The 25,394-nt window shown below is 33.2% G+C and overlaps 2 protein-coding genes across 5 annotated transcripts in view; one reads left to right on the top strand and one right to left on the bottom strand.

The window, feature by feature from the left end:
- The first annotated feature begins 1,000 nt into the window (after nt 1-1,000).
- Nucleotides 1,001-25,394, top strand: part of Pect (phosphoethanolamine cytidylyltransferase) — a 125,667-nt gene continuing 101,273 nt past the window's right edge. Inside the window, exons 1-6 of one of the 4 annotated variants that reach the window (XM_029306470.2) lie at nt 1,001-1,155; nt 2,750-2,887; nt 3,997-4,176; nt 4,338-4,764; nt 5,077-5,297; nt 6,066-6,178. In XM_029306470.2, the coding sequence (XP_029162303.1) occupies nt 1,109-1,155; nt 2,750-2,887; nt 3,997-4,176; nt 4,338-4,764; nt 5,077-5,297; nt 6,066-6,111 (1,059 nt within the window). In that variant the 5' untranslated portion in view covers nt 1,001-1,108 and the 3' untranslated portion in view covers nt 6,112-6,178. Of the gene's footprint in view, nt 1,156-2,749; nt 2,888-3,996; nt 4,177-4,337; nt 4,765-5,076; nt 5,298-6,065; nt 6,179-6,382; nt 9,651-25,394 lie in introns of those variants that run through there. The other 3 variants (XM_029306471.2, XM_029306469.2, XM_085488237.1) reach the window with 3 other exon arrangements.
- On the bottom strand, nt 11,814-25,180 carry LOC114933909 (uncharacterized). The gene is made up of 6 exons (XM_085488241.1): nt 24,974-25,180; nt 15,613-15,870; nt 14,990-15,126; nt 13,652-14,111; nt 12,860-13,046; nt 11,814-12,095 (listed from the first exon to the last, which is right to left on the bottom strand). The coding sequence occupies exons 1-6, from the start codon at nt 25,178-25,180 to the stop codon at nt 11,854-11,856; spliced, it is 1,491 nt and encodes a 496-aa protein (XP_085344367.1). The 3' UTR covers nt 11,814-11,853.

The following is a 25,394-nucleotide window of genomic DNA, read 5'->3' as shown; positions in this document are numbered from 1 at the left end:
TATTTACATTTCAGAGATCTCAAAATGTGACAATAGCATCTTCTTATTTGTCGATATTTTCGGAATGCGATTAAAGTATTCAATCTAATTAGATTAGAATTATTTATCAATTTATTAGAGTTTTTCAAATCTTTGAAGAAATTTCTAAAATTATATCAAGATTATTCAACAAAATATCAAATTTTATGATTTCATTCTATGATTCACTTTTATGCTAATGAAAATGTAGCTTGTTCTACGCATAAATATATATCTACATAAAAAAAAATAACATTTGTATACATTAGAAATTAAAATTAGAAACCACGTGGATAATTGTGAATAATAATAAGAAGGTGTGAAACAAACAGGATTCAGCATCTGCATATGAAGCAATTTATTTCCAACAAACACGATTTTATATATATATATATCATTTACATATATGCAATGTGATAAAATTTATTTCAGGAATGTAATGTGTCGAATTTTGTCGAGTAAGAAAAGAAATTGATCATTTAATGATCAATACGAAGAGAATTAACATCGCGTTTCAATACGAAATTTCTCTCAATATTATATATATATATTTTTATTTATATATGTGTAATGTGATAAAATTGATTTTAGGAATGTGATGTGTCGAATTTTGTCGAGTAAGAAAAGAAATTGATTAATGATCAATACTAGGAGAATTAACATCATTTCGATACAAAATTTCTCTCGATATTAAATAAAATATGTGAAAATATACGCGCGTCTGACAGTAATTATCAATTATCCTTCACTGTGTCTCGGCAAGTGGAGGTAAGAATTTTATTTTTGATTTATTTTCCGCGGAGAAGAATATTCAATTTTATTTAATTTTCATAATTCTCGAAATCTCGACACACATCGAGATTCCTACATCTAGTGATCTCGACTGTCGCGGGGGCGAATATTTTAAAGGCGACGTGTGAAACTGCGACGCGCGCAGTCGGTTTTTCGAGGGCGTCTGCGCGCGCGCTCTCTCTCTCCCTCTCTTCGAGGTTAAACCTGCAGCTCGGACGTCACTCGCTACGACGCGCCCGAGAGAAACGGTAGTGGTTTGTGTTATCGAGAGGCACGACGACGCTTGGCCACGTTCGTCATGACAGAGGAGACTCGCAAAGAGGTTCGCGTTTGGTGCGATGGGTGGTGAGTATCTCTCGACGTGGGTTTTCTTTTTTTTCATTCGGACGTCGCGAGAATATACGCGCAGGGAGAAAGCGGGATATCGCGCTCGATAAACGCGCCGCTTCATGTCGCCCGGCCGGTTGACGAAAGTCGCTATGGACACGTGTCGATTCTCTCTCGGCTAGATTTCGTTATTATAGCTTCGCCCATATATAAGAGCGCGAACAATCGATATTACTTTGTCGCGTTCGTCGTCCCTTGTTCCGGTGCGTCCTTCTGCGAATAACATTCATTTCCGAGTTCTCTTAACGTGCGCGTTCTTCGAATATCTTCGTATTTTATTTTTATATTATTTTTTGTTAATATAACTTTTCTGATAAATCACGAAATAATTTTGAATTAATTATGTATGAATTATGTATCATGAATGAAATGTCATGTCTCAGCTTTATTAAAAAAAGAAAGAAAAATTTTTCACTTTTTTTTCAAAATAAGGCGGTAGTTTGTACTTGAAAATCACGTCTTTTTTGCGCGAGAAATCAATGATATCTGATCGGAACCAGTTGTATATCGACCGTGACACAATTTAACATATATACGTGTCCTTGTTCCGAGTTTGGATAAAATGGCACGTAGGGGATGACCACGAATTTAAGTTTTATTCGATTTTATAATGTCGTAATGTGAGCGAAACTTTTTTTGGTACATTTAGAATATTTTTTAAATGTAAATAAAGAAATCTTTCACATTTCTATCGATTAAAAATGTCAGTAATCAACCGACAATTGATTAAGAATCATTAAAAACGCATAAAGCATGATTGCAATTTCGGTCACGGTTTGTTTGCCACACTGTTCTTTTTACGATGGCGTAAGATTCTCGGAATGCGAGGCGTCGACTATAACTCGTTTCGTTTATATGTAAATTTGTATTTACATACATCATTTATATACGAATGATTGGACAGTGATATGCAAAAATGATTCGATTTATTAAGTAAGTTGGATCATAGTTTCGAATGTATATAAACTTGTAAATACGTTTTTGTATTTAAAATTCACATATTTCATCAAAATTTTAAATTTCGTAGATAATATATAGTTTTTACAAAATTCCGATTTATTCATTAAATATGTCAAATATGATAACATTCAATTTTATGTGTATATAAAATATTTTTATTCCATAAAAAGCGATGGAATAAAAAATTAAAAGCATATGCAAAGTGCATAAAGCCACAATTGTGTGTAAATTATATTTTATCGCATAGTCGTAATTCATATTTTGCGTTATCATAATAGTCACATGACTGGTGCAATATTTATCAGAACAATTTTTCGTTCAAGGTCCATTGATAAATTACTCTTTTTCCGAATTTTATTAAATCAAACTTTATTTGTTCTAGATTGATAGTTTTGCAATAATATACATATAAGATTTAACTTTTTTTTATTAATTCTGTCTCGATCAATTTCTCTTTCGAATATTTTCGTTTTTATATTATATTATGTTTAATGACTTTTTTGTTAATATAACTTTTCTGATAAATCACAAAATAATGTTTAATTAATTATGTATAAATCATATGTCATGAATGAAATGTTATTGATTGCAGTTACGACATGGTGCATTTCGGGCATGCAAATTCCTTGAGGCAGGCCAAAGCCTTAGGAGATTATTTGGTGGTGGGTGTTCACAATGATGAAGAGATCACGAAACACAAGGGTCCTCCCGTCTTCACCGAACAGGAAAGGTATAGCTCGTCCCGTTGCTTTCTTAAAGGAAATTACATAAGGCGTAATGACTAGTCACGATCTCGATTATTATCTGTAGTTAGTGATTATGTGTTAACCAGTCTTTTAAACTCCGCAATTATTTTCTTGGAGTATACACTACACTATAGTATAATGATTTAGAACGTCTTCTACACTTCTAATAACTTTGCATTATTTTTATAAATTCTACGCAGTAATATTTATAATTCCATATGTGTCAAAATTTTTGATCTCCACTATTCCTATATGTATATTATAATTATATATTTATGTTGTTTATTAATTATTTAACGTAAAAATAGAAAACATTTTTTTAATATATTTTGTGTTGACTATTTTTTATTTAAACGAATGAAGATAGAGGAAATTGAAAATAATATAAACATTTTAATATAGCAAGATTATATTGTTTTCACATTATATATTTTTACGAAGAAATTTGCATTTTATTAAAAAACAATTTTTTTTAATACATTGAAAGCATGATTATATAATAATCTATGGTCTGATTTCGATACATTGAAAAATAACTTATTGTGAGAAATGTTTACTTGAATCATGATCATCATGTGAGAATAAAAAATTAATGTATTCCAAAGCTATAATCTTAGAACTGAACAAGAAAAGTTTTACTAGAACCTTGACTTTTTTTTAAATCAGTATCTACATAGAAAAACTATTTATGTAGCTCAGGAACACAATGTAACATAAAGGTATTGTAAAGAAAGAAAAAACCTTGTCTTGTCAGTCTGCGTTTATATAAGTTACTTTCTCTGATGTTAATTAAGGATTAGATAGCATAAAATCATATCATACAAACACGCGGATATAACTTTGCATATGGAATTCCTAAAATAAAAACTAAAATTATTTATATAATTCACTAATTCTGTGAATAATCTCTTCTATACATATACAACAAAATAAATTAATAGATAATGATGATAATGTATAATTAAGATAACGATATTAGCGATTTTATAATTATTTATAATTATATTTATAATAATAATACTTACATATTTATAAGTATTTATAATTCATAATTACAAATATTAATGAATGTATTAAATTCTTTTTTATTTAGGTATAAAATGGTGCGTGGTATAAAATGGGTGGATGAAGTGGTCGAAGCTGCGCCTTACGTTACTACATTAGAAACATTAGACAAGTATAACTGTGATTTCTGTGTTCATGGCGATGATATCACAATGACGGCCGATGGTGTAGATACTTATCATTTAGTCAAGGCAGCCGGTCGTTACAGGTATATACTTTTATAAAAATTTTAGCAAGAATTATATATCAGCTTGCTGTTCAATTAAATTTTTCTTGAAAAGATGATAAAATTAAAAGATAATAATAAGAATTTTAATTATAAAAAAGGTAATCTTATTTTTTTACTAAAAATATATATAATTATTTTAGGGAAGTTCAACGAACAGCTGGCGTTTCATCGACCGATCTTGTGGGTCGCATGCTGCTAATGACGCGACAGCATTTTCGACAAGGTGACAACGAGTACAGTGTTGACCGAGAACCGAGCAAACGTATGGGTCAGGATAGAACTGCTCGTAGTCCGTGGACCGGTTGTTCGCAATTTTTGCCGACCACGCAGAAAATAATACAATTCAGTGACGGCAAGAGTCCGCAGCCGGACGACAAGATCGTGTACGTGGCAGGCGCGTTTGATCTCTTCCATGTAGGCCACTTGGACTTCCTGGAAGTCGCTAAAAAAGAGGGCGACTATCTCATAGTCGGACTGCACACGGATCCAGCCGTTAACCGATACAAGTGCGGCAATCATCCCATTATGAACCTTCACGAACGAGTTCTCAGTGTGTTGGCGTGTAAGGTGAGCCTAGTTTAATCTACAATTATTCGGGATATTTAATTTTTTAAAACTAGGACCCGGATGAAGGTACTAACGTTTCTATTCATGATATATAAGTCATAGCGTGAAAAAATATAAACTAGTGTAATATATGAATTTTCTCAATATATATATATATATATATATATATAATTTCCGCAGTCACTATTTTATTGCATTTTCTCCAATAGGAAAGTTTAATAAATCATGCTATTGTTTTTTAAGATAATAGAAGCAATTTTATTATGTCTACAATAGCTCTCTTTACATCATAGTCCCTTTTTGCATTTACAGTACGTCAATGAAGTTGTAATCGGTGCACCGTACGCAGTTACGAGAGATCTAATGGAACATTTCAATGTCTCTGTCGTGTGTCATGGACAAACGCCTATAATGCCTTGTGAGGATGGTTCAGATCCATATACGGAGCCCAAGAAGCAAAATAAATTTAAATTGTTAGATAGCGGCAACGATATGACGACGGAGAAAATAGTCGAAAGGATCATTCTTCACAGGTATGTTGCTTTACGTTATGTATATATTGGCACACCTTTTTATCAGAAACTTTTTTTCTGGGAAGAGTAATTTTTTGTGCCATATATATTCTATGAACTTTTTAAATTATAATTTATATATTATACTCTCATAATAATTTATACATTATAATTGATGTTTTGTTCAATTATAATATTCTTATACGAATTGTTTACGCATCGTTTCATAATAGTACTTTCGATTTGGTTAAACAGAAAAATTGAGTTTTACAAACATATATGTGTTTGTATAAATTATGTATTTAATATCTTTATTATAAATCCACCACTATACCCGCCAACATCCACTGCATTTACGTTCGCGGAGACAGAGTATTATGTGATCGCGTTTAATAAAGATAATTTGACGGAGGATAATATGCGAAATTACACGAAAAGCTCTTGCCTGCTAGCGATTCGAACTTTCCACATTTAAAGTTTAAATTGCTCCTACAATCATATATATTATAATTATTTGAAAGAGTGCTGCAAAATAATATCACGTTACTCAAGCGATGATATGTTATCGCTCTTTGATTAAATATTGTCGTTCATCCTTGGGCTGTTATATGTTGTTCCTGTGTTTACGAAATTGCACACATTTTTAGGATATATTCCTAAAAACTTCGTTTTTTTCCTATCTGCATCCACAAAATAAGAATTATTTTGCATTGCAAAACTAAAATGTTTTTAATTAGACTGAAAAGCTTTATATATTAATTTTTTATTTTGCTTTTTTTATCCCCTTAGGCCGAACGAGCTTTATACAGTTATTAAGAATTTCAACAATCGTTGATGGGACAAATCTGATTGTTTTGTATTCAATTTGCAATAAACGCATGCTTATTTACTTTCCGTTATAATTTCTTTTGTCGTTTATTCATTTTGCTTCTGATGCAAGTTCGTTTATTTTGCGGAATATTTTCTTGAATTCTATTTTACTCCACTCCTTTGTCGTAATCCACTCCTGTTTGCGTTAGTCCACTCCAACAGCCTTTTCTGACGATAACATCCATATATTCCCGACGACTATTCCTAGCGAGTATTCCTATCACGTGTTGATCTAGCATCTAATTACAGGTTGGAATACGAGGATAGAAATTTAAGGAAGGAGAAAAAAGAGCTCGCTGCTTACGAAGCCTTCACGAAGTCTGAGAAAAATGACAGGATTGAATAATTATTTGTTCTCTTGCTTTTCACGAACGTTCGCAAGTGCATATGTGTGATAATCAGATTTTATAAAGTCAATATGTAAATATGATATCACACTAACACTTAATTTGTCGTTTCGAAATGCCTTACATAGAGTTGAAGTAGATATTTACAATTGTTCGACACGCTAAAAAAATCGATTAGCGACATGGAGAAATCAGTGTTGAGTGTTGATTTTCATTTGTTGTAATACGCAATGAAAAATGGTACACAACGACGATGTGAAATCGGACGAATATTTTATATGCAAGGTGTGGCCAGAGCTATCGCCATTTTTTTCTTTTTTTATGGCTTTTTTAAACCAATTTTTGAGTCATTTTTTCTTTAAACACATGTCAATGTCTATTTAAAATTACGAATGGAGAGAATCGTATTTTATTTTCCTGATTACGCAATAAGATTGAGATTTTGTCAATTAAATGTGACATTGATACAATGTTTTTTCATTAATCGGTTAATAAACTATGAGAAACAGAATTGAAGACTATAGAACTTTAGAACTTTAGCTGACTGCTTTAATTCGCTGACAATGAGTAATACTGCTTTATATCTCAATTACTAACAAATATATAATAAAATTGATTTTAGAGACCTATTTATTACATTGTATCATATCTTAAGAATAACTTGTCAATAGATTTCTTTAGTAGACACTTAAATAATTTCTTCAGTTTTTTTTCTAGTCACAGATTCGGAATATAGTCCTGGAACACCCTACATATATCTTGACATATCTCTAAAGACGAAGGAGTCGTTTTAAAGGTATATCGCACGTTATAATCGTCTTTGAATATAGATATGCTTCGTAATTATTGTCGCACGATGTGAATATCGCGATATTCGTTGCTTGATTCAAACCAGTGCTCGGAATTAGTTGCTCTTTTCGAGCCGATTTCGCGAGCGACGGGGTGGATCTCCCCACTACCGTCGAGGCTCGACGGCGGAGTCGTCGTTACTCCGGGCAACGCTATATCTCAGGAGCGTCGCTAAACATGTTAAGTTGTACCTTCCGCCAAATCGTCATTATTATTACATAATTTATATTTTTGTTAAATAATAACTAAATATTAAGTTAATATTAAGTTAATATTCAGTTATTATTTAACAAAAATATAAATTATGTAATAATAATGACGATTTGGCGGAAGGTACAACTTAACATGTTTAGCGACGCTCCTGAGATATAGCGTTGCCCGGAGTAACGACGACTCCGCCGTCGAGCCTCGACGGTAGTGGGGAGATCTACCTCGTCGCTCGCGAAATCGGCTCGAAAAGAGCAACTAATTCCGAGCACTGATTCAAACATTGAAAATAATCGTAATTATCCTGTAAGAGAGTAATCATTGTACAAAATCAGATATTTTCAAGTCGAGCTGTTGAATTTCAATTATTGTAGTTTCACAGGTTCTTTTTCATCGTATGATAAACTTGTTATCACCCTATATTTATATCATCTTTCTTACGTCTCTCGTACATCTAACAAAGTTAGTTATTTATATTTGATCGGAGTTTTAATGTTTTTGAAAGATTGCAAATATCGTTTGAGTTTTACTGGATAGTAGAGTATGGTCGTAGAATCTATTTGTCCTTATCATGGAATATGAATACGCTTTTTTATATTCATGAAATGTTTTACGTGTATTTAGACTAGCGAAAGTATATGGGAACGCGATTATGCATACGCAGGTATTCTATAATTTTTTATTCAGGAATTACGATATAATCGAAATAAGCATAGACAAAGAGCTAGATTCAATTCGGTCTAATTAATTGAAAGTTCCTGAGAAGTTATAGATGCCTATACATTTCTGGGCGATGCGTTTATTCTGATAGCGATGTGCCGAATTTTGCGATTCATAAGACATCTGGCTAGATAGACATCGGCTAAGTTGACTAATTCTAAGTACTAGGTTTTCTAATGCGAAATTAGAATATGTCCAAAAATATCAATAAAGCCAAAGAAGATTAGATTTAGGGCGCATGTCGGATAAACTGAACGCAAATTCAAGTTACCATATATCGTCGAATTTTAACTGTTTGTAGTCTGGGAATGAGAAAAATGCATAGCAGTTTATTCGCAAAATTTATTGTGGTACAAAGATAGAGAAAATATGTTAAATCTAGTTAAATTACTGAAGTCTTTGTTCAATGTTTAAACCAATTACTACGATTTATAATTAAACTATGATAACTATCAAATTTTCATCAAATAAGAATCGACAGCAAAGTCGAATAGTTTGTAACTCAATGAATTTCTAATATATCATATACATATGAAATCTCAGAACTTGCAAAGTGATTATATATATAAGAGTTTTAACAAGGCTCTGTAATATAAATATAAATTTAACGTATAAGACGGGCAACAAGAGCCAAATCGCGGATGACAATGCGTTATCCTAACGAAACTAAATAATTTTTCGTTAGAATTAAATACCGGTGCACAAGGCACCAAATTTTTACTTGGACACGGCCAAGATTTTTAAATATGAAATAATCTCATATTTTGAGATTTAATTTCAATACCCCTTTAACCCCCCTACGGAAAATAAATAAATGAATGCAAGAGAAAAATATAGATCCGAAATTCCCGATTCAGCGATTTTCGGATCTATATTTTTCTCTTGCATTCATTTATTTATTTTCCGTAGGGGGGTTAAAGGGGTATTGAAATTAAATCTCAAAATATGAGATTATTTCATATTTAAAAATCTTGGCCGTGTCCAAGTAAAAATTTGGTGCCTTGTGCACCGGTATTTAATTCTAACGAAAAATTATTTAGTTTCGTTAGGATAACGCATTGTCATCCGCGATTTGGCTCTTGTTGCCCGTCTTATACGTTAAATTTATGATTATATATATATATATATATATATATATATATATATATATATATAATATAAGCAAGTTTCTGAATATACAATGTGGTGACAATGACATTGGCGCCAATAAATTTTTAGCGAAAAATTGAATTAGATTATGCAGAAAAAAAGATTGTATAGTTCGTGATTTTCTACAAGAGAATCTCCGCCGAATAAAAATTGTAACGCGCAAAATAAATATGTTTAATCTTTTATTTTATTTTATAATAAATAATCATTGTACACGGTCATATCTCTATAATAGTCGCGCAGTATTTCTATAATGTATACATTTCCTAATTACCTTCACGGATCGTTAACGATCGATTACCGTGTCCTCAAAATCGCGTTGCCCTATTTTTCGTGACTTTGCTCTTTATTGTTTGATTATTACTAATACTTAAATATATAATATTAAAAATTTTTTTAATAATTTTTTAATAATTTTTTTAGATAAAATTTCATACACCTCAGAACTTGTAAAGTAATTTTTAATAATCACAAACTATGTTTTAATTGTAATACATCTAGATTAAGTAATACAATAATTACACACAAAAAAGTCTTTTAAAAAAATTTAATTCTTTTTCATTAAAATTTAAGATTTTTAACATTATTTTTTATTTTATATTAAAAACAAAATTAATTTGTCAGATTTATCTTTTTATAAAATGATTTTTATTCAACTAAAATATAGATTTTTGGGTAATATTATATATTAAATATTCGCATTGTTAACAAGTTTGCTGTAAAATACAGAGAACTTTGTTACATGTGTTTATTTACAAGGTGAGATAAATTCGTGCAACCACCCAAAATATCCCGTCGAGTTTCTTCGCATCCGGCGAGATTCTTATTCTACATATTACACGAGCGATCAATGTGAATCGGCTCGTTTGATCAGGTCACGTGATAGCATTGCACGTTTGAGAGACTCAACATAGTGAGAATATTTTTCTGTATTTGCAGTATCGATAAATCGACGAAACTTTTAACAGAAATTGTATGATGTGCGCGATGCTTGAAATATCGTGCATTAAAAATTAGATTATGAAATTCTTTGACCTAGAAAGGAAGAATTTAAGTGAAGGAATTCAATTTCTCAATAGTTTTTTTTCACTCGTTTGATTGTAAAACTCGCTTCATAATAAAACTCGACCAAGTAGTTCTAAAAAATAATATATATATTATTATTAATGTAAAAGGCTTCCGGATGGAAGCCTTATATATTATTATTATATATAATTTTTATATTATATATAAATAATTATATATATGTAACAAATTAAAAATTCAATATAAAAAAACTGTTAATCTCGGCTCAAATTATTGTGTTACAATAAAAATAAAATATCGACGGCAATCGGAGCCTATGCGGATGACATGCACAAAATTAATAAATTAAAATGAGATTAAATTAAAAATTGTTTTTTCACTTAAATACTTTTTTTACTAGCGTCAGAGAAATGAAAAACTGGGCAAGAAGTAGGCTGCTTGCATTTATATGCATGTAGAAAAAAAATTGTGTTAAGAGAGCGGTGCTTCCTCATAAAACATAAACATGTGTAGCCTTCATATCTACATTGCAAAGTAGCAAACGATATTCCGTCGACATGACTCTAAATTTGGCGACTAACTTTCTTTCATACATTTTCAATTTATTCTTTGCTTCGACGTCCTCGAATTAAAGTCTCGTTAACTCTGAATTGAGTTTATTTTACATGGAAAATATATTCGTTTGCCACTTCGAGCATCCTCGAGCGCATTCTAACGTCGAATTATTTTTATTCCTTGGTGGGCGATGTCGTCACATTCTCGTCCAAATTTTATTCGGAATCCCTGTCTCAAAGTTTTTCCCACGGCGAGAATCACTTCTCGATACTAACATGATTACGATATATAAGTTGCAATGCAACGTAATTATATTAATAAAGCATAAAAATATATCTCGCTATTTTTGAAATAGGACAAATATTTTTGTCCTCTCGAGAAGTGAAGAAAATCGAACGTATGGAGCTTACAAACGTAATGTTGCTCTTTCGCGAATAAATCTCATTCTATACAGAGAGAAGTTTCTCTTATAGAATTTACCCTGAAAATTTTATGGTAATCGTGGGACAATATGGTATTTTTTGGAAAAATTTTATAAGAATTTTTCTGATTAAATATTTACCACAATAACAAATATTAAAATATGTACATAGTAAAATTAATTGAACATATTTTACATCTTATTGTGGTAGATATTTTTAATCAAAGAAACTCATCGAAAATTCTTTCACTACCATATTTTACAATGTTTACGATGATTTTCAGGGTAAATTCTAAGAGAAAATTCTCTCTGTGTAGTCTTCAAGTATCATTGTAACACATTGCATTAATTACGCGTGATATATATTTCGCGAGAAATATATTTATCGCGCGATAAAGTATACTTTGTATTTTTTTTTCTGGATTTATCGTATCTATTGCATCGTCGAACGGCCGGTGTAGCTAGGCGTGGTGTCGCAATATTTTCTAGTGCGATCTCTGACCAACTCGTCGATAGACTTGCTCTGCTGCATCGTCGAGGACAGATTGTGAAGACGCGACGCCAGGTAGCACATGATAAAGGCTGATAACACCAGCAAAGCCCCCAATCCCGTAGCCACGTAGAGGAAATTTCCGCAGCTACCTTCGAGGCCAGCCGCTACTTTGTCGTACAAATCTATGATAATGAGCGAGAATATTAATTAAAATTACTAGTGATCGCGCGCGTAAAGCGTCTCGTGTTCAACCATTATCTACATGCACGAAATGCTTGATTAATCTTAATACATTTTACGTTGAATGTCGGTGTTATGTTAATCCGCCTCTCGTGAATCTTGTCACACAATTCCGCGAGAATTTATGTTGGAGAAATTAATTGCCAGTTTATATCGCCGAAATGTAAATTGAATTAGTCTTCGGATTATATGATTTCGCGGAACAAATTTCACGGAAATTCTATTTTCTAGAAAGGATTGACATTAAAAATTCAACTCGGTATATATTATAACACGGAAAAAATTAAGCTATTATATAGCTAAATTTTAGCTGTCCGTATATTATACATGAAATTTAGTTATCATGTTTAAATTTTAGCTAATATTTTTTAACTATAGAATTCTCTGTTTAACTATAGCTAAAAAATATTAGTTGTCATTTTTTAAATTTATGACTAAATTTCAGGTTGTAATTAGGGACAGCCAAAATTTAGCTATGGTAGCTAATTTTTTTTCTATGAAATGCGCGAGATATTAAAAAAATATTTAAAGAAAATTATTACTATCTTCGGAGAAAGAAAATAAAATGCAAATAAAATCTTCGAGAAAAGAATAATTCCAAAAAAAAGATACAAAGAGAGAATTATTGCACTTAATTACAAAGAAAAAATTCCATTTTTTTATAATTTGTCAATAAATTAAAAATGTATAATAAATAATAACTTACCATCTGGCATCATCACCGTGTATTCAATGTTCTCCTTGAATTTTGTATATGGCGTGGAATCATTGTATCTTTTGATTAAACGCTCGACTTTTGGAAGAAACTCGCCTGATGCTTCTATGCTCGCCTCGACTGCTCTTTTTTTCTTTCTCCCGTGTCCGGAGGGTTCGAAAAGGTCGAGACAAAAGTCCTGCGAAGGTAAAAGATAAATTAACAAAAATGCCATACAGGCATCAGCATAATATTCTATTATTTTCATGTACATAATAACACTTCTCCTGAAATCGATCTGGCATTATACTTATCAGAAGAACATTGTATACAGGGTATTTCAGAACTGGCGGAAAAGTTTTTAATGACAGATTCCTGGTAGCATTCGGAGACGATTTTTTCTCAGCGAAAATATCGAGACACCAATAATTTTCGAATTATAAGCAATTGAAAATAAAGACTTTTTTGGAAACTAAGCCTTGTGGAAATAAAATATTAACAGAACTACATTCTTCAGTTAATTTTAGGTAGCTTGCTTTAATAGTATTTTAATATAAGGCTTAGTTATAAAGATACATAATAGTAAAAATTGGGAACATGTTAAAAATTAACATTTTTACATTAAAATTTTTACTAAGGAAAAATCCAAATACCACGAATCGGACATTAAAAACTTTTCCGCCAGTTCTGAAACACCCTGTATAAGCAAGCCTCTAGGAAATAGAATTCCAGAACCACATTCAGTATAATCATCGGTATATTAATTTGCATTTTGCATACTAAACAACCATTATTATCACGCACCGGTTGACAGTCCTGCGGCTCCATGCAAGCCTTTATCTGGGAATGAATCCAGAGGGTCGACCGCTCTCTCATCGAGCTTAGGAGGAAGGCCTCGAAGTCTAGGAAGACCTCATTTTTGCGTTCGCGATACCTCGCCGGCTGATGCGGGATGATGGACGCGAAATCGCGATTCCTGCAGCCGTCTTTGACGAGCACGACGCTACCGGGGGCATGGGGTTGATCCGGGTCCGGGCTAACTGTCACCTCCAGCAGTTTGATGTAACCCCACGCGCTGTCCGGGCTAATGCGGGCACGTAGTTGCAATTTGGTACCGATCGGTACCGCCTGATCGACCGTCTGCGAGCTATCGGATATATTCCCGGTCGCCTCGCGATAAAGGGCCACTTCGTACTCCAACCGACCTGGCGTCTCCTCCACAACCCCGGACACCCTGGCGCCGTGCGGACTGAAACGATTAGCCCTTTAAAGCAGACGCGCGTCATCGCTTCAGCACGTTGCACTTTTTTCCTTTACAGCAGCAACATGTTCGAGAGATGTCCAGAGGACATTCGAATATCCTCTGGATGTCCCCTGAACGTCTTTCGAATATGTGTGCTGTTAGGGTTGCTATATATAAATTACATTTTTTTAATTCGCATATATACAGGATGTATCTAAATAATAGTGCGACAAATTTTAGGAGATGATTCTTTATCGAAAATGAAAGGAGTTACACTTTTCTAAAGAGGGAGTTAAAATTAAGTTCTTATTTTCTTGAAAATAAAACGGAAATTATTTTTTAATTTGTCTGAAATTTGAGAAAAAATAGAAACTTAATTTTTACCTCCCTCTTTAGAGCGGTGTAACTCCTCAGGGAGGGATGTACGAGTATATACATATATGTTTATACAAGAAACCCCTCTTAAGTTTTGACAAAGAATGATCTCCAAAAATTGTTCGCACTTACATATTTATATATATCGCAGTATGCCTTAATTTTTTTCACTTCATAAGAAGTGAACTTTATTTGAAATCTTAATCTACTGTCGAACATACCGGCAATTATTCGGATACAAACAATATAAATCGCGACGCAATTCTTTTTTTTTTTTCAAGTAGATACTTTTCTTACTTAAAATAGAACTTAAAGCACAGGATATATATACTTTATTACACATCTACTATTAGTATCCCGTATGTGCAAATAACTGTTTCCTCCGCGCAGGAACTCGCGCGGGAACGAATGCAATGCGCTCCGGCGAATGCGATGCATGCGTGTAGTGTGGCGGAAATAATGCTCGTTTATTATACTCGAGATTCGCGAAGATATCGTGCGAATGGGCGCGGTGTGTGACTTACAAAGTGCCGGCGAAGCCAGCAGCCTTGTGCCTCAGCAGGGTCGGCTCGGGCGGCCGGCACATCAGAATCAGCTCCTGATCGGCCAGCATCACCACCCCAGGGAAGGCGGGAAACCAGACTCGCAGATGAATGAATCCCTGGTGATATCGATTAATCGTGAAATCTATTATTGCCATCGCCACGAGTCATAATTTACCGCATAATCACGCTTTTGTCAGCATCTTTATATGCGAATGAACGTCCGACGATGCGTAATCAATTCATATACGCACTTGTTGCACAAATGAAACGTAAATAATACAGTCGAACGTTTATTTATCGCTGGCAAGCTAAAACAGCGTTCGCTGATATGTATTTTTGCCGAAACACATCGTAACAGTATTCAATGTCCGACAATAATGCTTGATCCGCCTGAATATAAAGCGTTCTGATTGATGCCTCCCGCAATAAGAGCTCCCACGAGGAAATCAATTGCGAATTAGTGGTTGGCATCGAGTATGCAATCTACGAGTCGACCGTTCCGTTCGTTTGTGCAACGTCAGCCGCAAGTCAAGGAGAACGCATCATCGGCGAACCCCCTCATATAAGAATCGGTTCCGCGTAACTCTCGATCGATGACTCACGTTTCTCTTGAGAATGCCGCATCGGGAGAAGTCAGTCACCTTCAGGAAGTAATGATCCTCCTGGGGATCATTCGAATCGGGTCTGATCTGGCAGTGAATGTCGGCGAGCGGATTCGCCGATCTGTCATCGGCGAACAGAGGCGCGCCTCTGAAGCCGACCGGCCTTTTGATTTTCGCTGTCAGAAGATCGGCCGCCGAGCCCGCGCCGCTGCACTGAATGTCCGAGACCTCGTAATCCTGGGCAACGGTGACGGCGACCTGAAACGCGAATCGTTGATATTGTAGCCTGGAGGCTCGGCACGGGAGAGAAACGGAAGAGATTTGCCGGGAACGACGTTTTACGTTTCCCATCGCTTTGTTTAGTAACGATCTTTCCTTCTCGCAAGAGAAATCGCGCGTAATGCTATGCCCTCCTGAATAATATCGAAGCGCGTCTTAAGCTTTTCCTGCTTCCTTTTGAGTTTATCTTCGCAGCACTTAACAGAGTCGATTCTTGGGAAAGGAGAATTTTTTAAAATTTCTTACGAGTTCTCTATCTCCCAAAGAGAATTGAATTTATGGATTGTATCACTGCATTATGCTATTGCATTTTTTTAAATAATCTTTACAATGTTCAAGATATCATTAAAAATGATATTTTTAAAAATAATCTTTAGTAAAGATTATTTTAAAAAATTCAATGACATGATACATTAATACAATCGATAAATTCGGTTGTCTTTGAGACATAGAGAATTTGTAGGGAATGAAAAAAAATTCTTAATCAAATATTAAGTGCTGAAAACATCATGTTATGTATTTTTTAGACAGTTACCTTTGATGACAACCTTAACGAGTCATTAAAATAATCCCAACTAGCACAATTAATCATTTTGACGTCATTTTAACATCAACTCATGTCAAAATGACATCAAATGATTAATTTTGCTACCTGGCATAGCAGATGATAACGTAAATAGAGTATTATATGATAAGCATATAATTTTATTCGCGCACCATATTCGAGAATCGTAAATAGACTTGTACATTACACAGTAAACTCGCATAAATAGCGGCTGAAATCTAACAACCGTATTATTCTATAACTGTTATGCAGCCAACATATTTTTTCACGGTAATTTACTGCCGTTCAATTGCATTTGCACGGTACTATAGCGGGTAGTGCATTATTTTCAATTTTAACCGGATTTACTTTCTACTTAAAAGAACTGCATCGTCCTAGTTTGCCAAAATTGAATAAACACTTTGCCGATTTAAATTTTTTCAGGCAGTGTCAATTTGAGGTTGAGTGTAGGATAATTCGAAACTATAATTTGTAACATGTGTTACGAGCAAATTGTTTATTAAAATTTATAAGGAAATCATTTTTATTTAATTGACGAACTCTCAATTGTGTTTCACAGTTATAAATTATTAAAAATAAAAATCTTTGTGTGTGACTTATATTTAAAAAAAAAATTTATTCAACTTTAAATAGTTGTGAAATAGAGTTAAATAGAATATTAATAGCAAACTTTAATCATTGAAAAATATTTTATTTAATTATGAAAATTGAAATGCGGAATAATTTGCTAATTTATTAAAAAATGGTAACAATTTACATATAGCAAATAACTAATGACTTTATTAGTGAGACATTACGACATTGCATTTATATAAGAGCTTCTTGTAAACTTGCTAAAAATAATATAAATATTCTCCAATCGGTGCATCGTATTATATTGCAAGAGCTTTTCGTGTATGCTTCTTTGCAGAGCATCTTAATAAAATAGAATGCTATTATATATTTCCGAGACTTTCTTCGCGAATTGTTTTATACGTTGCGTTATAAAAAACGATTAAGCTTTTAATTAATTTACGTTATTATATTCGAGATAATTATCTTTAAGCGCGAACACATCGCGTTAATTATCACTTGAAAAGAAGTTGCTCGGTGACTTGCGGACGACCTCGGTGTCGACGACGTTTACAGAGCCATTACGTTACCATTGGTAAAGAACAGGGTGACCAGCGCGCGACCAGAACCGAGAACCCACTTCGATACGGGTAACGGTGTAAGGAAACGCTCTGATGGTCGCGTAAGATATTCGTTATGTGCACCATACACGTTATATATTGCGCGAGCTCCTGTTGCACTGCTCGTGCTCATCGTAGGGGTCATGGTAAGCCGTATTTTTCGAGCTCGTAGCTTGTAATCATACCGTACAGTAGGATATCAGATCGATCGATAAGCGCATCCGTATTTGCTAGGCATTTGCACAGGCGTGTTCGTCGAGATCAATTTTTTTGACGCAGATGCAATGAAAATATTGCCGGTGAGATTGCGACAAATTGTTGCGATAAAGATATATATTTATATATATACTTTGAAAAAAATGACGTTTTGACATTTTAATGAACCTAAAATGAACACTTAAGGAATTATTTTATTTGGATCATAATTTCAGATTATCTTGGATTATATTAAGTAATATATAATCGCGAAATTTGATAAATATTTTAAATTTAATATTAGACAGATTTATGCCGCTAGTTCATATAGAACGTCATAAATTCAAATTCATAAATTCATGGTTGCGTAGACAGCTAGGACAGATCGTTAAATTCGTAGACACGTAGATGACTCGAGCCATAGATCGCTAGGTTCGTGCACCGCTAGATTTAGAGATTTGTAGGTCTATAGATGTGCGAATTGCTTTACAGATCGCTAAATCCACGAGTCGTTAGTATCTTTGTGGCTACAGATTGTTGAAACCGCAGATTCATAAATCTCTTGATCGAGAATCTTAGATCTCTAGGCTCACAATAGGAGATTCATAAATTCCATCTAATAATCATCATTTATCTTCATCCTTTTGTATACATATTTTGGATATTGTTGGACATAGATCTATATTCAAATATATAATAAATGCTATGATAATAATATCATAGCATATATCATAGAATATAAATTCTATTTGATATTTAATCAAAAATATTGAAGAAATTGTTTTGTAACATAACTTTTAATAGAATTTTAATTTTTTATTTTTATTCCACGGAAAAAAAACTAAATTTTAACTGTCTCTATATTACACATAAAATTTAGTTATCATGTCTAAATTTTAGCTACGACAGCTAATATTTTTTAGCTATAACTTTCTCCGTTAAATTATGGCTAAAAATATTAGTTACCATAAAATTTGGGCACGAAATTAAATTTCAGATTATAATATATGGACAGCTAAAATTTATCTATATGATGACTAATTATTTTTCGGTGTGCAATTTATGCTTTTTGTGTAATTTCAAGCTATCGTTCATTGCATATATTTCGCTTATATGAAAAAAGTATTATAAACAGTTACCGTCTTTGTCGATTATGTGAAGTCAGAAACTAAAGGCTGCAATATGAGACGTTATTTTAGAACGAAGATTGCAAACTTACGAAAAGCAGTCTAGCTAATCTCAATGCAATTTCATGTTTGAAAAGCTAGACATAATGGGATAAAATTCTTCCTTTATATTAAAATTATTTTTACATAATAATTAAAAATTATATTTTTCAAATGTCTCGAGTTATGTATAAGCGCACTTATATTTTAAAGTAAAAAACTTATTAAAATTAATTATTAATTTAGTGACATTTCTTTATTGGCAATAATTTTTAATTACTTTCAATATTTTAAAAATTTTGCAATATACAATACATATTCATCATAATAAATCAGTTCGCGCGTTGATTACGTTTTTTATTATTTTTATTTTCTTTTCTATAAGTACACAAGATATTATCAAAATCTTCATTTCAAACATCTGAAATTTGATCATTTTAATTAATAAATTCATGCTCTTTTGTTTGCATTCAAAGCCACTAAAAATTTTTTTTACATCTATTTAGAATCAGAAATAAAGAAATAAATAATAATTCATAGATAGATACTTCTCAATAGGATGTCAAGAATTAAAGAGACAAATTTGCGCCGCTTTGCGTTTACGTTTTCGCGCTCGCGTTTTCGTAAAACTCGCGATGATTATTCCGTTTGAGGCGATATTCATGTAAAATCGAAAAACGCATCTGATACAAAATTCATCAAAGTCGTGAGATGTAACGTGCGAATTATGTAAGCAGTTGGAAACGGCACTGAGCGATGTGCAATCTTTTTCTTTGAAATGGTAGAAAAATCTGCCGTAAAGAGAGATATACGTAGAAACACAGCTGGAAAGGGAATCAAAGTGATTAATTTTTGCTTTACAGCTTAGTTTTAACTTTGAGAATTAGAGAATTTTAATTTTCGTATTATTTTTTAATGGAATTCAATAGTTATTCTGAGAAAGTGCTGGTAAAAAAACTCTTTTAGCAAACACTGTTTAAATTAAGCTTTATTATTTTTTAAGATAAGAGAATTTCTTTAAAGATGTGATTTTTTTTTTATTAAAAATTGACTTTAAAGTCTAAAGATTCATAAATTTAGCTTTAACTTGAGTGAAATAGAGCAACAAAGTCTATTTAAAATTCTTTGTACTTTGCTCTGCTGCCTTTCATTCCTTATCGCAATCTGTATAAATAAGAGAATAAATAACGGCAAATTTATTATCATGAACATCTCGTAAATTCATTTGCGAAATTTATTAAATTGATGACGGGAAGGCGAGTAGGATATTCAAGGAAGCGCGATGGGCGATTTTCGACCATTAATATCGGCGACGACTATTCAGAAACTATTTGCAATGCAGGTACAGTCAATATTCTTAATGGCATCTTTGACAAGCGAATCGAAGTATTTAGCAGTCGAACATCCGATTGTGCGTGCATTACAGCTTTCATCGAGCAACTTTCAACGAGGTTGCTGTTTTCTCGATGAACTTCGTTCCGAGTTGACGGTGAATTGAACCTCTATCAAGTGATTACGCGTGTCGACATTATGGTTCGAAAAATTCGCATAAATGATGGAGGAAGAGCACATCTGACTCCATTAAATTGAGAGAGCTGAAAGATTTATCAATTATAAAACGCAAACTTCTCGTTAATTTATATTAACGCTATCGTGGATTATTTTCTCGATATTATCATATATAAATATATATGTATATATATAGTAGTATTGATTTAATGTACATTAAAAAAATAATTGCTATAAAAAGATATCTTGAAGCTATATGATTATATAGGTATATTGTGTATATAAAACAAGATAAGACAAATAATTTAGGTACATATTTAAACAACTTCTCCTCATTGCACAAAAACTGTCGGATAAGAAAATTTAAAAAATATATAAATTAAAAGTGTTTGCAAAAGATTTTAATGAACTTATTATAGAATAAGTAATTAAGTGCAAGTATATAAATGATTGAAGAAATTGGTATGAGAAAGAATACTTTAATATATTATAATAATGCTTTGTGATAACTTTGTTAGCTACTCGAATCAAGATTGCCACAAAAACTCCATCGTTAGAATTAAGATCGCGATTTGTGGAATAAATCGCGTAATCTAATAAGATCGCGAAAAGATACCGAAACGTCAATTAATGAACCGTGCTTAGGTTCGTATCTAGCGAGAAGGATTTCGTTTTTTTTATTAAGAACCGAGTAAATGTAACGGGAAAAGACAGACAGCTCGAAATCCGCCACGCGAGACGAAACGACCGCGATTGACCGCCAGGTAGTCCCTGGCCTTTTTTCGGTCTCATTCGAGAAGAACCGCAAACCTCTTCTTTATGACTTCATAAAACCCGTTTTTTTTAATGCCATTTTAGTGTCGTTCATCCGCGACATTGGCGTCCTTCTCATCACTGGTTACAATTCGGTACAGTTAAATTTTTCGACGTGCGAGACATATATCCTATTCGTTGAATATACGACCGGAATGGCTTGAAATTTTTAGCGAGGTAAAAGCATGTTTAATTTGGATGTAATATGCGACACACAACGCTGAAATGTATCTCCGTGTCGAAAAATGTCTATATATAGAAACGAGATACGGTTGATAAGAAATAACTGTATTTAATTAAAATAATAAAATTATAATAAAATTGTGTGTGACACATTTTTAAAATTTAGTAGTCAAATAATATGAATAAAATTTAATTTGCAAACATTAGAGATGACATAAATTAATTTGTTACTTTTCTCTAAGCTGTCATCAAGTTTTTTAATCTATTTGGTTTTATCTAATAAGAATTTAAATCAATTTATTATTAATGACAAAAAATGCAATTTTTATAAAATTGCAAATTTATATGTAAATTAACTTAATAACAAATATGAAATTTTATTAAATTAAGTGTGTTATAACTCTGTCAAAAAGTACAGATCTATTCATATATAGCTTTTGTTTTAAATCCTTTTAATTTTGTCATGTCCTATTTTAATTGAAGCTAAATATCAATATTTTTTTGCAATTAAATAAAACCAGTTAAAAATAATACAATATACATAGTATAATTATAACTTTGATATATCTTTTAGCAATTATTTTTAAAAGTACGTTATTTCAATACTAATTCAAGGATTGCCGCAAAATGTGTGTATCAGTTTTACAGAAATCTTCTTTTCTTATAATAAAATATCATGATAAATAGAATTCATTAAGACATTTTGGTCCTAATAAGGAGTAGATTTATGAATCGTACAAACATATAAAGACAGTTTTCCATATTTTTTATACTGTGAAGAAAATAAAAATATTCAGAAATCTAAAATATTTTCGAGATCATATTTTTACTTCTTCATCAAGTATTTACTCGTCACTTGAACGTTATTTCGGGATCTTTGCACTGCAAAAATTCGATCAAATTATAATATATTATATGCATAATTAGACTTTTGATCATCTACCATATATATACATTCGGATTAATTATAATTTCTAATTTAAACTTTAAATCAAACGTATTTTAATTAAATTTTAATTAAACTTGGTGACGGGAAATTGTTTTCGGTAACAAGCGCGAATGCTTGGCGATCGATAACACAAGAATAAATATTGTTTGTGCGATATATATATTTCAAAGCTAGCTGTTATATTTAAAATCTTTCTCGTCATATCTGCTATCACATTATGTTACGCAATAATGCAAGTGTACTGGAAAAGAGAGGGGGAAAAAATAATCAAGGCATACATATGTAAACCGTTCGCATAAAGGAATTATGACGCTATTACCCTGTACACGATCCCCGCCCTTCGATACTTTCACGTGCACAGCTGTGTTAAAGTATTCCGACATATCGTGTTTCATGGCAAAATTAGTCGTCGCACACCCAATACCACGGGGATGAGATGTCCGACACAATACAATTATTTCGTCATTTGGGGAAGCCATTAATATTTCAAGCGTATCAGTGGCGGGTCGTGCAACTCGCTTTAAATTGCCCGTTATCGTATTTCATCACTTCGAATGTCATGTGTATTAATGGGATGCATTTTAAATTATCCTCGGTTGTATCGTCTATTTTGCGCGTCGACGATTCTTTCTGACGGTCTGGAAAATTAAAATGAATCAAATATGAAAAACGCTTCGACGAGGAATTATTCTTGACGTACGGCGTGATTTAATGGCGTAATATAAAAATACATCGAATGCCCGAGTTTTTTTTTTTTTTTTTTTTTTTTGCAAAAGAAGCATCGCGAGTGAACGAAAGGGAGGATTGTCCTGCGCGCGTTCCAGTTAAAATAAAAATCGATCACCTCTTCTTTATCGCAGTCTCATATCTGCGGGTAGTAGCTTCTTTCGCTAACGGAAATTAATTGACATTATCATTATTGACAGATATTTCGAAATTGTGTCACAAGGTGAACAAACCACGATGAATTTCGACGGAGGGGAATAAATACGAAAGATAAGTCGTTAAATGATGCATAATTCAATGCCTAAGATTAATACGAGGGCCGAAAGATAAAACTGAATCAATATCGAAGTCTTACTTTACTAATTACTTCGATGATGTTAGGTTTATTTTATCGATCGAAGTTACGATTCTTATTCGCTTCGGATAAATCAATTCGATTCAAAAATTTGTTAAACGCGCGAAACACTCTATTTAGATTCTCAACCTATATAATGTTTTTTTTTTTGCATTTTTGCCGCGCAATATATTTATCCTATAATCGTAGATTTTTAGATAGTATTTTTTCAACGTTATTTTTTCACGTTAAAAGATAGTGTTGCAATTGTGAACGGAAAGATCAATAGAAGATGGATGGTTTTTGATAAATACGATATCTAAATACACGTATGTATATGTATAGGCATAACAATCACATGACAAACTGTCACCACACAGTGTCAAACAAACTCCTGGCGCCGTACGACAAACATAAGTCACCAGGAATGGATGACATGGAAATCTAGCGGTCGTCCATCATTCACGATCGAACTGATTTATCCGCAAGAATTGTCCGAAATCTGTCCTTCACGTTGATAAAGATTGTGGAACATGCAAACGCTAAATGGCAAAAGCGCGAGGAGAGCAAACATTTTTGCTCCAGTGAATCTAAAGTCAAGATTTCACGTTTTCGTTCCGCAAAAAGTTAATTGAAGAATTCATTAGAATCTGATTGGTAAAATTGAAATCAGATGATTTGCGAAGAATTCCATTACAACTCGGAGAAAATATCATATTTAAATTAACTTTCTCAAATTCCTTAAAAAAGAGGATTTGCTCCGAGTTCTTCCTTCCTTTGTCTCATTTAGATGCATAGATTTATGCAAAGACAGTAGCAGTGCAAATCAAGTAACGAATAACTTATTATTATTTCAAAAGAAGAGCTTGCAAAGCTCTTTAATATCGCTGATGCGAGTATTAAAGTATCAATGTACTTTCAAAGTACATTAACCAAATTGATATGGATTTTAAATAAAAATTAATAAGTTTAATGTATTAAACATAATGACAGAAGTATTAAATCCCTTTTGATAGGACTCGCCGGGACAGACAGAAGGAGCTTTCAAGAAATATCATTTATCTCTCATCTATTCTTCAGATGAGGCTCCATTCGTTTCAACGTTGTAATCCAACCCCTGGGACCAGACTCACCGTGCAAAATCCCGCGATCAGGACCCACCACATGATCTCGTTAGGCTCTCTGTTTCTCTTTCTCACTCTCCTCTCGTTAACTCGTATAAAGCGTTTACCGAGGACACTCGAGGCACTTCTTCCGAACTGGAGAACTAACCGCCAGAGAGGTGGCCAGAGAGGGATGCAATTTTGACGAAGGCCCCCGACGGACTGAGGCGCGTGCATCAGGTTGGGGCACGCGAAGGATTCCTTTCCCCCGGGTGTCCAGCCGGGCACAGCTCATCCTCCCGGCGAGAAGGGGCCCCACGGAGATCCAAGGAACCAGCGAACCACCGCACCGGCCCGTCCGGAGTACTGTTAAATGCATGCTCGGTGCCTCAACTAACAACCATCCTCGCTTTGTGCCGCTCATCGCGCGTTCCTCCAACGACGGCCTCGAACGTCGCGCGAGCTCCGAGGCTTCCTCTCGGCTTCGACCCGAAGGTGACCAGATGTCCCAGTTTCCGAGGTGTTTTCGTCGGCTCTTGTGTCTCAGGTGCCTCTTCTCGCATACAAGAAACATCATCCTAATCCGATTTGACGATCTTGCGTCTAAGTGAGATTGTCTTGCCATGCTTGACCAATCTTCAATGTTCTTCCTCTTTTCTGAAGAACTTGCCCCAGTTCTTGTATATTCATTACTTATTCAGGGATTTTGGTCCGCGGATGTTATAGTGTGAATTTTTTGTTCGTCGAAGGAACGGAAGCGATCTTTCGCTAAATATTCCATTTTATTC

Source organism: Nylanderia fulva, unplaced genomic scaffold, assembly GCF_048542155.1.
Source record: "Nylanderia fulva isolate GAGA-0341 unplaced genomic scaffold, ASM4854215v1 Scaffold66, whole genome shotgun sequence".
Lineage (NCBI taxonomy): Eukaryota > Metazoa > Arthropoda > Insecta > Hymenoptera > Formicidae > Nylanderia > Nylanderia fulva.
This window is presented reverse-complemented; position numbering and strand designations above follow the sequence as displayed.

Excerpts from the sequence above, each read along its gene's own strand:
- LOC114933909 (XM_085488241.1), bottom strand. The coding sequence starts at position 25,180 with ATGTTTCTTGTATGCGAGAAGAGGCACCTGAGACACAAGAGCCGACGA. Across the intron at positions 15,127-15,612 it reads GCGGCATTCTCAAGAGAAAC|GGATTCATTCATCTGCGAGT; the intron begins GTGAGTCATCGA and ends CGATATCACCAG. Across the intron at positions 12,096-12,859 it reads CACGGTGATGATGCCAGATG|ATTTGTACGACAAAGTAGCG; the intron begins GTAAGTTATTAT and ends TCATTATCATAG.